Here is a 15,716-nt window from a genome sequence, read left to right as displayed (position 1 = left end):
TTATTACGTCAAGTTTTCATTTTGTAGTTTTAATAGCCCCTTGCGAAGCACGGGTTACCTACTAGTAACTTATAAGTTATCTCTCCTGATTTTCAGAGACCCGCAATTTCACATTAGCTGAATCAGTTAAGCTAATAACAATAAAGTAAATTGGAATGACTTTTTGATGGTGCATTTAAATAGTTATTTGTACATCTAGAGTGAAAAGTACGACTTTTTCTCCCTGAGGGAAAAGTTTGAAGCCCGAGGCGAAGCCGAGGGCAACAATTTTCCTGAGGGAGAAAAAGTATTTTTCACTCGTGATGTACACAACATTTTTCCTCCATCTACATTTTTTATAGAAACTGCAAATAAAATCATTTTAATAACTTACGTATTGGTGACAATGTTTCCTAACAACATAACCTAAAATCTAAAACCTAAAAACTGGCCGTCTGATTGGCACTGCCGATTGCGCTATCTAGCAAAAGTTGTAACAATTATATCAGCTGGGTGTCTACCAAAAATGGCTGACTCCAGATCACGCGGTTCAGATTTGAATTGCAGATCAAAAATATTTGTTGGCTGGTATTTTGAATAGAATAAGATATTTTAAAAATTGTATAAATTTTTATCGTCTACTAATATTAAGAATATAATATCATACAAACATATATTTCATTGATCAAATTTCTGGTTGTGGTATTGAATTCAGTTGACTCAATGACAGACACCTCTTTATGCTTTCTCATCTGAGCTTAGACCTTCTAACCTATTATAATGTAAGTTTTTAAAATAGAGATGCTTCCCATGTTATTTAAATGGAGTCACTTTTACTCCCTAGGGAGTTTTTCTGTTTTTTACTACCGAGAGCGAAAAAGTGACACTTTAGTATTATGTTTCAGGGAGTAAAGTAAGTACTTTAGCCAGTAGGTGGAGGAAAAATATATAATTAGTGGCTAACAATAAATAATTACAAATGATAACTTGGGTATCGTATAGTTATTTTAGAAGTGATCATAAGTTGAATGAAGTTTGGATAGGTGGACAGAATAGGTGTCATAATATTGAGTATATACGAATACAAAATGAATTACCTTCACCACTCGCAACATTCGACTCTTCATTTAAAAAGTCATCCAAGAGTTTCGCCTCTTGAATGATTCTGTACTCTGCCCAATAGTCCTCCAAGTCTGCATCCATTCCAACGCAACGCAACGCAACGTGTCACAACATCACTTCAACCTGCAAACATTCATAATTCCATTATTTTAGCATCAAATTATTTATATTACATGAATTGCAAAACTTTACAACAAATATACTCAACAATTATTATTATCCAGCAAACTGAAATCGAACTTATAATATCAAAGCTTCATACTGTAGCTATCACAAGAATATAATACAGTAATTTGAGTCCGTTTTTGAACAAATACTATTCTTAATACACCTCGAAAAAATCAGTTTGTGTTTTGAACTCGAGTCATCCACATGGGAAAGAGAAAACAAGGCTTGATTTTCATGGTGATTCCAATGTCACAGAAATTTTAATAGGGAAATTCCAAGGTGATTTACAGGTTGAAAAGTGAATAAATCATAATTGAGAATAGGGTTATTCAAGATATGAATAATGAAAAGAATTCAGATATTGTCCACTGCATAGATCCTCGAATAGGAAAGTTTGACACAGTCAAGGTAGTTTCATAATGGGATGTGACGGTGCATGTCCCAAATATGAAGAAGAGTGTGACGTTCTATCAACATAGCATGACGATGATAATGATGTTCATGCTAATAAGAATGATAATTATTGAAATATTATACTGAATCATTTTCAAAGTAGGAAAATGGAAAGTTCAAGAATAAGTTTTAAAACGAGATATTTTGGACTTACAACTATTGTTAATACAATAAAATGCAATGTTGTTGTTTTTTTCTAGTTTGTTATAATAAAAGATTTGATAAATTCAATATATAGAAGCAATTAACATTTCAGTTTGAAAAAGCAATGTGTTGAATCGTTATTTTTAAATAAATAAGGTAATTTTTTAATAAATTTATAAATGGGTTTTAATTAACAACTACTATAAATATCTTCTTGAAATTTGAAAATATGCGTTCATTTTGTTGCGCACATCGAAATAAACAAGTCTGTAAAAAGTGGGGTTTTCATATTCGGTGTGTGGCTACTGTAAGATAGCATCAATATCTATGTATAAAAACAGAAGTGAAGTCATTTAATGTGTACAGGTTACAATAGGTTTGCAGTATAGTATTGTGTAAGACATGTAAGCATGTCTTTTATCCAACAGCAACTAGTGTTCCTTCTTGAACAGTATGTCACCAGTATTCAACGCCTCCAGACTCTTTCCTGTGGGGTTATCTAGAAGGGTTTAATAAATAGGCCTTACACACTGAATTAACTAAAAATAAATATTACAAGGAAGATAAGAAATATTCGTTGGAAATATTACAGGAGAAAATTTGTAATAGTTACAGAAAAAACGACATGCTCATTTTATCTATCGTACACAAAACAATACTGCCGACCTATAGTAACCTGTACACATATAATAGCTTCAAATATGTTTTTATACCTAAATAGAGATGCTATCTTACTGTAGCCACACACCGAATATCAAAACCCCACTTTTTAAAGACATATATACTTTGATATGTGCGACATATTGATCGCACTGTATATCAGGGATGATTGTTATGATGCATTCGATACAAGTACATAGGTCTAATTGATAAAATATTACTTTACAAAATTTTCAAGAGGAACATTGAAATTTTACTAGTAATTGTTAAATGATAATATTTCCCAACTTATTAAGAGTGTTTCTGCAATAACTGATCGCTATTTTTTTATGTATTTGATTCTAGAGTGGTGGAGTAGAACAAGGTATTTGGAAAGAGGTGAAAGCTTGAGAATTATATAGATAATGTAGTTTATCGTGTGACAGTTGGTAGAACACAATCGGAGAATTCACGTTTGATCAATCATCCATAATCACTGATCACGGGTGATCGCAATACGCCTTTCTGACACCATTGCAGAATTCTCGGAGAGTTCTGAATTGCAGTATTATCAATGACCTCGCCAGAAGACTGCATGTTGAACACAATAATGCACTTTGTAACTCCATGTTTTCATCTTACAAAATGGACAATTATTGTAATGATTACTTTTTCAAGTGGAAATGAGTTATAAATATTGGATAATTCATTCAGTATTAAATGGCTGAAATGGTTTCGTGTCTATTTCACAAAACATAGAATTATTTTGAAATACAATGTAAGACTAGATTAATGAAATTGAATGAGAGACTTCTGAATCAATACCGATTAAAATTGCATAAATTGGATTGAAATTTCATGAGATAACAGTAGATCAGAACTAGAGAATTTCATTGAAAACTAAGACAATTTGAAAACTTGGGTAAATGATTGTAGTTTTGAAATAAAATTCAAGTAGCACAAAACACAAATTGAATGAGAGACTTCTGAATCAATACCGATTAAAATTGCATAAATTCGATTGAAATTTCATGAGAAAACAGTAGATCAGAACTAGAGAATTTCATTGAAAACTAAGACAATTTGAAAACTTGGGTAAATGATTGTAGTTTTGAAATAAAATTCAAGTAGCACAAAACACATATATCCTGATACAAAAATTTCATAGTTTTATTAGGATTGTATTAGTTGCATCTGTGTTTTAGGATGAGGAGAATAAATGAATAAACTTCGTTAACTCATAATGTCACAAAATATTCATTATTTGAAAAATAAATTAAAAAAATAATAAATTACTGCTGTAATATATTCATTCTCATTGAATCTCAACTTATTGCTAGCGAACAGACTAATTATCTATGCTAGCAATGCCATTAGAATAGCCAGATATTTGGAAAATTTTGTATTCAATTTTATCTCATTCCTAGCATTATTTTTGTTTACATTTGTGATTTTATATTTATGATTTGAGGGTGCACTGACGTAAAAAAATGTATTTTATTATTTTCTTAATCATCATCATCATGATAGATGTAGGGAGGCCAAGAAAGAGATGGGTACCGGAACAGGTTAATTAATAAACCTACTAATCCCTGAAGTAGAGATTATTTTTATAAAATGGCAATAATAAACTCAATTGAATTGAAATAAGTTGCATTGGTAATAGTTCTTTTGATTTAGTAAAGGATATAGAGACACCACGGTATCTGTTGGGAGCCACAATAATATAAAAATGCTTCGAGCCCAGAGAGTGAAGTAGGCTACAGAATGTACATTCTGTTTTACATTCTACACTCTGTTCGAGCCTCTTTATTGTGTCTTATGTTGCATATTTTGCAAGCTAACCGTACTAAACGATGTTTTTGAAACATTCTTAAGATGTGATTGAAATAAGAATAAATCAAAGTACTTTAGCTCTCCTAGCACGATCAATGATTCCATCACTTCTACAAAATAAGACTAGGTTTTATTTGTTACATGTCTTGGTGTTTGAGTTTAGTTAGATGCTTATGTTATCATTTCTATCGAGAAGATCAGGCTAGAACAGAATTCATTATGATAAATTATTTTTATGCAGTAATTATTTCCACTACAGATTCAAAGATGTCAAACCTGTCTATATGGTAAATTGTAAAAATGTTCTGATTGTTTTCAACCGAAGGTCAACACTGCAAGCATAAACAAACCATCATTCTCTAGAAGTCAAATGGAAGAAAAAACAAAGGTTTGTACAGAGAGTTGTTTCATAATGTCAAAAGATGAATGATTTGTTTTATAACCCATGACGAACTACGAACATCACATTACTGATAAACAGAACAGAGCCATCTACGGTTCGAGTATCCGATTTGAATAAATTTCCGTTCAAATGCTTGAATAGTTGCTAGCGCATTGTTTTGGTCATTGGCAATAGTACCGATTACAGATTTCTATCATGGTTCATTTCTATTGTTGTCCTCATTGGTATGAATGGCGCAACTACGAGCTTAACAGCTTGCAGCAGGCATATGCAGGGCAGGCATTCGGCCGCATCAGGGTCGTGACAAGAATCGGCAACTTGTCCAGGTTTACTTTTCAGTCAAGTCTGGGTCGAAAGTTTGATCTACGCGCGGCTGTCACACTTTTATTAAATGAATATTTTGTCGGCATCCGATTCATCGGAAAGTAAGGAATCCTCGCCCATATAAATCTGTGAATCAAGTTCGAGATTCTCAAATACCTCAGCTGAACTTCAACCTTGAATTTAAATTCGAATTCGAGTAGCTTTCTAGTAGCTTACTAACTCATCAATAGAGCTGGAACTGAAAATGAGAATTTCTTATTTGAATGAATATAATATATTTCCTGAATTGAGAGTGGTCGAAAACCGAGGATTTTATTGATTTTTTATCTTATGTGACACTGATTTGTGTGAATTATAATTTGTGTATCTGACCGAACTTTATCAAGTCATTTCAGTAAAATTATTCTATCCTATTCCACAAGTATCACTGGTGATCCTATTTTTTTCTATTCTTCATTTACCTTGTAGTCCAGGCAATGAATGCTCAAAAAAGGGTATAGAGGGAAAAGTTTGGAAGACAATTTTTGATCCCGCAGTTCTGTTTAGGGTAGTGAGGAGGTAAACATATCAAATTCCCCACCCCTACCACCTGTGCTAAGGACCCCCCTCCACCCGGAGGTGGTTCAAAGGTACCATTTTTTGGTTTCTCGCATATAACTCGAAAATTATCCATTTTACAGACATGACTATTCTATAAAAAATTAAAGCTTACATAATTTCCTACAATATTGATTCAACAACTTTTTCTATATCTCTCTCACTTTTCGAGATATCCGCTCTAAAAGATGGGACTTTTTTGAAAAAAAAACACATTTTCCTTCGATTTTTTTGCTATTTTTGCTCTTATAACTTTTCAAATATCAATGAGAAAAATCCATTCTGATCATGAGCTTATAGAGCATCGAATTCTCTTCAATTTGATGTATAATTTCACAAGTTTACGCACATCCCCACGACTGTTGCAGCAGCTTCAGTATTTAGTGTGACATCTTCAGTTATACAAAAATATACCAATTGACAAGGAATTTGGAGAGAATGTTTTAAACACAATTTTTAACTTTGCAGCTTTGTTGGGACATTTAGGGGGTGAACATATCAAAAGTCCCCATCTCTACCCCTTGTGCTAACGGGATGAGGGTGGTTTAAAAGTTGCATTTTTCAATGTTTTGCTTACACGCTCATATCTTGAGGAAAATGCGTTCAACCGACATGACTAACTATTCAAAAATAAAGCATGATAACTTCTCTACCATATTTGTTTTGTGGTGATTTGTGATATCTCCAACAGTTTTCGAGACATACGCTCTTAAATGTGTAAAATTGTTAAAATAACAGCTTTCAATCCTATTTTTTTGATGTTTCAGTGCCTACAACTCTCCAACAATGCGTCGTAAAAATGAATGCTCACCGTAGATTTGTAGAGCTTTGTTTTCTCTTTATTTTAATGTATTAATTCTCTACTTAATGTTTTCCTTCTATTGTTATAGCAGATTCTAGGTGGGGGGTGAAATTTTAATTTTGTAACATTTGATCACTTGACAATGAAATTTAAGTCTGGAACATCTGGTAGACAATTTTTGACTTTGTAGCTTAATGGAGACAAGTTGTGAGGAAAACATAGAAAATATACGCATCTCTAGCCCGTCTTTTGAAGGTGTGGAACAGCTAAGTTGACACTTGTAGAGTTGAAAATTTCACCCCCAACATTGAATCTGCTATAACAATAGAAGGAAAACATTAATTTGTGGAATAATACATCAAATTAAAAAGAAAACAAAGCTCTACAAATCTATATAACAATAGAAGGAAAACATTAAGTAGAGAATTAATACATTAAAATAAAGAGAAAACAAAGCTCTACAAATCTACGGTGAGCATTCATTTTTACGACGCATTGTTGGAGAGTTGTAGGCACTGAAACATCAAAAAATAGGATTGAAAGCTGTTATTTTAACAATTTTACACATTTAAGAGCGTATGTCTCGAAAACTGTTGGAGATATCACAAATCACCACAAAACAAATATGGTAGAGAATTTATCAAGCTTCATTTTTGAATAGTTAGTCATGTCGGTTGAACGCATTTTCCTCAAGATATGAGCGTGTAAGCAAAACATTGAAAAATGCAACTTTTAAACCACCCTCATCCCGTTAGCACAAGGGGTAGAGATGGGGACTTTTGATATGTTCACCCCCTAAATGGTCCCAACAAAGCAGCAAAGTTAAAAATTGTGTTCAAAACATTCTCTCCAAATTCCTTGTCAATTGGTCTATTTTTGTATCACTGAAGATCTCACACTCAATACTGAAGCTGCTGCAACAGTCGTGGGGATGTGCGTAAACTTGTGAAATTATACATCAAATTGAAGAGAATTCGATGCTCTATAAGCTCATGATCAGAATGGATTTTTCTCATTGATATTTGAAAAGTTATAAGAGCAAAAATAGCAAAAAAATCGAAGGAAAATGTGTTTTTTTTTTCAAAAATGTCCCATCTTTTAGAGCGGATATCTCGAAAAGTGAGAGAGATATAGAAAAAGTTGTTGAATCAATATTGTAGGAAATTATGTAAGCTTTAATTTCTTATAGAATAGTCATGTCTGTAAAATGGATAATTTTCGAGTTATATGCGAGAAACCAAAAAATGGTACCTTTGAACCACCTCCACCCCCTTAGCACAGGTGGTAGGGGTGGGGAATTTTGATGTATTTACCTCCTCACTACCCTAAACAGAACTGCGGGGTCAAAAATTGTCTTCCAAACTTTTCCCTCTATAACACTTCGTTGACTGGGCTATTGGTTCTTACTATTTTATTTCACCTTAGCTCATTCACAGTAGAACTTTTCCTTTTTTCTTATTTATTTCTTATTATCTTATCTTCTCTTTCTTATTTATTTACCGAATGTTGAAAGTGATGGATAGAAAACATATGAAACACTATTTCTTCCTAGAAAATTATTCAGCATAATATGTTGAGATTTCATTCAAGAATAACGTTTCCTGGTGAAAACGAGGGGAACGTCGATTCTAAAAGTCAATTGGAAAACACACTTTCAAGATGGTAAACACCTTTCCGCGGCAACTGGCGTGATTGTGTTGTGAATCACCTGAAATGTGTCCACAAATTACCAGTGTTATTAGTATCAGCAGCTACCATGAATTTACTTTCCCTTCATCTGGCATGCTCCAATACTCTCTTTTAGTATGAACAGAAGCAGCTGCGCTTCGTTACATTACACGCAAAAACACGACAAATTATTGTGAGAATCGGGAAAGTCGCGTCCCGTCCAACAAACTAGACAACTCGTATTCACTGTTCAAAGAATGCCTTTCACATGAAAAATACGTATTGATTGAGCAATCATAACATTACAAGAAGGAAAGAGCTGGGGGGTCAGTAGAAGCAGTGATGTGCTAGAAAAGACCAATTTGATAATAATTTCGAATTATTTAATATCCAATTGATCTCGATTAAGTAGTTAAACTTGAGATGGGTATTTTTAGGCAATAATCGTACAATTTTGTTCATGAAATATTATGGTCACAAGAGTGAATATTAATTAAATTAAAGTGTGTCATAATGTTCAACTTATCCCAATTCAGTAATTATCCAAATGAAAATTCTCTGTATTTGAACCTCTTCAGGTAATCTCAATATAAAGTGAATCACCAAGGTGAGTGAGCAATAAGCTGCATCGGAATACTAAATTAGATCAACAACTTGAAAAATGAGACGCAATATATGATAAAGATATACCTATCTGAAGAATATAAGTTGTTATTTTCTTACTAAATTCTTCACATAATTTATCAGCCACAAACAATTTCAAGATTGCACTGAAATGTAAGCTTATCACGTTTTATAAGCACTCGAAATTCCGTCACATCATAGTAAACATTACAAATTCCATTCATTTCACAATACATCCACATAAGGTCTTGGTCTGTACCTGGACTGACTACCTACGCATCAGTAGAATGCATAAGACGCAAATTATTTTGAATTGATGAGTAAACTTGAAAAATTCATTATCTCTAGGAATGCTTTAAAGAACCTTCATGCATATATATGACAAGGTCGAATGAAATTAGCAGTCAATATGTGCGTATACACATGGAGACGGGGAAATTATAAGGAATTAGTGACAATCCACTCAGGCATCTCCGGTACAAAAATGTTTCAATGACTACTTAACAATGAAATATCAAAGTCTTTCTGGGTAGTTGTGAAAGTGATAATGTGGTAGTTATCCATACTGAATAAAAGACTAGTCAACAGATTTTCCAATTTTAAAATCTGTGGTTAGAAAATATCTAATATCTTATTCAGTAATAATATCAAAGTCAGAAATCAGAATCTTAATAAATTTGAATAAAAGTATTCAGATACAAATAGCAAAGTGCAGGCAATATGGATGGAATTTCTGTTGAAATGTGTAAAGAGTAATGAAAATTAGTGTAATTTTGAGCCGAATACAATTGAAGGATGTTTTGTACAGTTGTACTGCAATGAATTTTCTATTATTTTGAGAGAATTTCACTTCCAGAATTGATTATTTTCAACAACAATATTGAAAACTCTGAATTAATTGTCACCTGATCATCAATGTTGTAAATTACGGCACTGAATCATTCTGATAATATCACAGCGGAAAGATTAATATTAAACTCCACCTTAAATTGGTTCCTTATAATTACAACGATGGTTTACTCTTCAATGTTGTACCTTAATTCTGATTCAATCATATTCTTTATCAAGATGAAATTTGAAAAAAATACCCTATATATGGTTGGATTCCCTTCTTTTCATTCTCTCAATAGCACAGAGGGAAGAACAAAGATATTTCCTCTTCTGTGAAAGTTTATACTACCCTGTATTTCTATATTCCAAATAATGTACGTTTGGAGTTGATACTAAACTGTAATCATGAATCACTACATGAAAGAATGCTCAACATGTTGTATTTTCGATTTTAATGAATGACATGCTTGAAGCATGTAACAAAACTATATATGTTTCAATTTTCAATTATACTAGTCCACACTGTATCAAATAGCCTCAAGATTTTGAAACATGGTTACAGTGATTCATAGCTAACTTAGTTGAAAATAATGGAAACAAAAACTTTGAACGTCATAAAATACAGCACATTTCAGGAAAAACGAGAATTATGTCTTGTGCAACTAAAATACTCAGAATAATTATTCCTGTACAAGTCGATTGACAGAGAGTAATAAGTTGACTGAGTTCAAGTGCAACAGGTTTACAAGTAGCACCAATTGGCAAAACCGACCAGACTAATTGCTTTTCCTGCAGTAATTATTATTACCGGCCCACAGCACTTGTTTCCTTCTGAATTGTTAATGGAAAATGTCTTCTGACATCGTGACATGACATATTTTCCCAACCGAAGTCATATTAGCAGGGACTGCGACTGCTGTTTAGGCATGAACATGTACGGACAATCAGAAAACCAAATCCAAATTGAATACAACACGCAAACATTCGAAACTTGGAGGATCGGGTTTTCCGAAGTTATATTTTCTATTTTACATCTTATAATTGATTTGCCAAGTATTTTAATTTTTTTTCAATTTTGAGTGGGTAGACGAAATGCAAGTCTTAAATATTAGGAGTAGGCCTAGCGTAATAGTCAATTTTACACTCCATAACAGTCTACATTGAGATAGGTAATACAAAACATTACGATAAATATTTATTGTTTATTCTCTTCGCAATTGCAACAGGTTTACATTGGTGGAGAGAAGTGAATTAATCCTGTTTTCATCAGCATAAGGTGCTTATTTATTTCATGATTAAAGACAAAAAAAAATTGAGGCCCGGTTTCTAGAACACTCACTAAATCTGATTTCAGGTATTTTATTAAGTTTCCTAGGAACCGGGTCTTAGTATTTAATGATTATAATTATTTTTTCCCAGTCGAGATATTTGGAAGGAGCTTAGAATTGCTAATGTATTATTTTGGAAGATTTTTCAAGGAGTGGATTTATTTCAATTACAATAAAGTATATAATGTATTATCAACACATACATTGAAGATGAACAGGGCAGTTGCTGACTCCTCCACCACTCAGATCTGAAGTCAACAAACGATTATTACTCCATGCGAGTTTGCAAGTCTGGTTTCTGTAACAAAGAAATACATATATCATTATCACACTTCAACTGATACGAAAATGGAATATATTTCAGAAGAATGAAGTTTGCTATTGTAGTAAAAAGATAGATTTTAGGAAAACCAATCAAAATGGGCACTGTAAATAAAATTTATGGTAAGTTACTCAAAAAATTATTACAGTGAAAAACAACGACTCATTGAGAGAAACAAGATCTTCGAAAATATTTCAGAACTGGATCTTATATGAAAACATTGTATTGTATGGAAACTTGGGAATGATATGAAACTAGATCTTGTATGAAGAAGACGTATGGAAACGATGTTCAAAATTTATCAATTACCTGGGATGAGTCTATAAGTAAATTGATATTTGATTATCAAACTAAAATGAATCAATGATTGATTAGACAATCAATTATCAAGCTGGAGTTAACCGATTATTGGATTGATTGATCATTATTGTTTATCAATATTGAAAGGTTTGATAAGGAGCAATGTTTAGTAAACATATTAGTTTCAGTTCTCCATCAAAATAAAAGATAAGAGATGAGACACAAAAATCAATCATTACTTTTATGAGATTATCGAGCCAGTTTACAATCTCCTGCCCATCACATCTGCTATTTATGCAATATTACTCTGCTATTTAAAAACGAAATAATCTGGAATAAGGGTAGAGCATAGAATTTCACCAAGATGTACTGTGTGAATTGTGGAAGAGTGTTTAGAGGTAGTTTGGAGGGAGATGTTTTAGGGACCGGCCTCACCAGCCAAACCTGTTTGGTCGGTGGTCATCTCACAGGTTCTCAGCCACAGCAGAGCAGTGGAGAACACCGGCAAGTCTCCTTGACAAGGATGTTCGATTGGCCGGGGATCCGCGGTTCCACAACTCACACTTCGCTCTCTGCTATAGTGAGATCCACTTCTTACTGGCAGCATCCTCTACTAATTGTATTCAAACATACGCTGACAAATCAAAGAGAGTCCCGCTCCCAGTTCCAGTTGCACGACTCATTCCATCCAGCAGCGTTCTTGCATAACTGGCCGGGCGCTATGATGAAACCACCACAACCGATACCGCTCTGTTAACTAAACACCGTTCAGCACAATTCCATAACCCGGAATAGTTGGCGATTGTTGAGAAACACTGGGTAAAGAACGTGTTTTCAATCAGAGTGAATATCATCCAATCTGTGACCATTCACTCACCAATTTCTTGAGTGCGAAATGGGGAACCACAATCCGGAATAGTTTAGAATTCTTGTGAAACACTGCAGGGATAAGTTATAGCGTGTTCTCAGAGTGAATATCATCCATTTTGAGACCAGGTGAGACATTCATTCAGCAATAATTCCTGATCCTTGGGTGATGAATGGGAAAGTGGTGGTTGCATTCATCACAATCTGTCGAAAGGTCAAGACAGATATATATGATTTATTGTAACGAAGCTTGACGTTGTCAAATGAAAATCTGATAGTATTCAACTTCAGTTGAGTATTCTGAGGTTTCAAACTTAGATTGCAAAAGTGAGCGATTTCAAGGTTCCCTTCACTCTGAATGATAAGCGAAAAAAGTTGAAGTTCACGTGAAACAGTGAATTATCTCAACTCACGAACAGCTGGAAAAATAAATTGAGTACTTACTGTATACGTGTATTAAGTACTGCATTAGAGAGATTTAAAGAGTTGAGTTCAGGTCTTCAGACAAATTCTAACTAAACGAGTTGCTGCCAATTTTTGTGAAGGGAGAAGTGACAACTAGAAAAAAGCTTCTTTATAACATGTATACAAATCAATAATAAGCTTAAAATGGTTAATTATGGTAATGAATGATAGCCTGTCTCAATTTGTACAAGTCTTGGCAATTACCAAAATGAAATCAAGAAGTATTGTTGAATTTTTCCGAAAATAGAAATGATTCATTCATTTTTGGCTATACACAAAATCCGGCGTCCTACATTAGTTGACAGGAAATTTCCTTTTACAAATCTTGATTGGACAATTCTGTTCTAATTGTTTCAAGAGTCCATTCTTAAAATAGGGGATAGCCGGATATCAACAGCCAAAGTTTTGCTGAGTACGCATTAAAATCATTATAAGATTGTTTTGATCAAACAAAACTGTTGTTTGCCTATCCTTGAAGATGTTTGGTCAAACCGTTAACTTTTCAATAATGTAGAAATGATCAATTTTCAGGTTTATCAAAATAAACAAACCCGTAAGCCAAGTAACTTTGACTGTAGCCTATTATTTCATGCAAGCTTCCCTTGGACAAGAATATGCAAAAACCACCATATTATATACACCTTATAATCACTATATGAAAAAACTGAAAAAAGTGGCAGATATTATGTGACAAATGAAAAATAGCAAGATTTGTTTACAGAAGACCGGTTTGTATGACACAGTGCACCAGAGTTACTTGGAGAGGAAAAAGAGGTTTAATAGAATGCGAAAATTGCGGTCGGTAACTGCGGAGAAGACTGAGGAGGCACGTGACCACAATAATCATCTCAAGCTCAAGGTTGATGTGTGTGCTATGATTTTCTCTTTTTCTCACAGATGTTGTCTCCTTGGTCTACTACTTTTCATCTCTATGTCTCCTATTACCTATGTGTTTTTACCTTCTTTAGACACAGCATTCCATTTGTGACTTACTTAGGACAATTCCCCAGTAATAGAAGAGTTAGAAGAAATAACCTTACAAGGAAGGTAATTATGACCTTACTTTACCTTGAGATGGATGCCATTTTAAACAGTTTTTAAGCCTACAGTAAGTCCATGATCTGAAAGTATCAATTTATAGTTACTTGAGTTAATACATCATAATTCTTCCAATAATCCTCTCAATCAATCATTGTTAGTGATGATAGAATAAATTAGCCAGTATTGATTGTTGATTATAAATAATACACAATATTATTGAAGATGATCTCATGATGTAAGCTTTAATAAGATTCAAGAAAGAAAATTTTTAGACTGCAGTAAAATTTATCTCTCCCCTTTTGAAGGTAAAACTTCATCCTTTCATCAACCATTACTAGTAGTTAGTTAGTTTCCATATAAGTAATCTGAGTAGCCAACTATCTTAGTACTATTTGCGTTGGATAAAACAAAAATTAAGAATTTGGAAGCATTGTGCACATTCATATTGAAGCCAAGATGTTCTGTTACTACAAGTACTACTTCTGCTTGTAGTGATATTTAATGACAATAGGATAAACGTGATAATGTTATACGGTAAGGTGTCTTACCACCTTATCTCTATCTCTATCTCTATCTCTATCTCTATCTCTTCTCTATCTCTATCTCTATTCTCTATCTCTATCTCTATCTCTTCTCTATACTTATATAAAAGGCTAAGCCCCGACAGACTGAAATCACACCACAGCCCAAACTACTGAGCCTAAAAACTTGAAATTTTGCACGATTGTTTATGGTAGCCTGAAAACATCCACTAAGAAAGGATTTTCAGAAATTTGCCCCCCTGAGGGAGCTGGGGCCCCCCCAAAATTTTGTACTTTTTAACCGCTCATTTCACAGCAAAGTCATGAGGAACTTTTTTGTTCAGCTACGAAAAAAAAATTAGATCTATGCAGAAAAATTTCGATCAGGAGCACAGGGGGGTCCAGGAGAGGGCATTTTTCGAAAACTTTGATGTAAAATCACACTACCGCTCAAACTAATTGTCCTACAGACTTTAAACTTTGCACAAATATTCTTCAAACATGCTAGATGCGCACTAAGAACGGATTTTGAGATATTTTGCCTCTAAGGGTTTCAAAGGATGAAAAAGGATCCTATTAAGTGAGGTTATGAACATGGTAAGGTGAGTGCCATATGGAAATTAGATAATTTATTTATTGACATGTGATATTCTAACATATGTTGTAATCATTGGAAATAACAAAATAATATGATAGAAATTCAAAATGAACATCTGTTCTGTTATTACTTTCTACCTGATTTCACTCAACCTCAATAATATTGTTCTTATAATTAATAAATATGTTTAATAATATCATTATTATTATAATAGAAGTATTGTTTTGAAAATTAATTGTTATCATTAATATAATAATAGTATTGTTTTGGTAGTCAATAAATATTTTTATTTTCACAAACTCACCCAAATTTATAATGGTGAATGTGAAACAGCTGCATCAAAGAATTTACTCAAAAACATATGTTTAGGAAAACCATAGTTTTGAACTTCGTTTTCCTGATGCAATGTATAAGCCTACACGTGGCATGTATTATTAATTTTTCATCTAGAACAGTTTTTTGAGACTGCTAAATAAACATCTTCAGTTTTATCAATGCTGTATCGGTAATATGAAAACGCATGCAGTTAATATGTCTTTAAATAAATGTGTTTATATGATAATAAAATTATTCAAGCCTTGATAGAATGATTGACTCACTGTACAGTCAGTCGAAAATTTTAATATTGAAATGAGGGGTATTTTGGCAAGCTGAACAAAAAAGTAAGGTCCAATGCACCTTTTT

General features: G+C 33.2%; 1 protein-coding gene across 2 annotated transcripts in view; it reads right to left on the bottom strand.

The window, feature by feature from the left end:
• Positions 1-15,716, bottom strand: part of LOC111051599 (rho GTPase-activating protein conundrum) — an 82,873-nt gene that overhangs the window by 24,433 nt on the left and 42,724 nt on the right. For both annotated transcript variants that reach the window (XM_039420139.1, XM_039420144.1), the window contains exons 2-3: positions 11,122-11,216; positions 1,077-1,224 (exon numbers count right to left, since the gene is read on the bottom strand). In XM_039420139.1, the coding sequence (XP_039276073.1) occupies positions 1,077-1,182 (106 nt within the window). In that variant the 5' untranslated portion in view covers positions 1,183-1,224; positions 11,122-11,216. The remainder of the gene's footprint in view (positions 1-1,076; positions 1,225-11,121; positions 11,217-15,716) is intronic.

The sequence above is a fragment of the Nilaparvata lugens genome, chromosome 1 (assembly GCF_014356525.2).
Source record: "Nilaparvata lugens isolate BPH chromosome 1, ASM1435652v1, whole genome shotgun sequence".
Classification (NCBI taxonomy): domain Eukaryota; kingdom Metazoa; phylum Arthropoda; class Insecta; order Hemiptera; family Delphacidae; genus Nilaparvata; species Nilaparvata lugens.
This window is presented reverse-complemented; position numbering and strand designations above follow the sequence as displayed.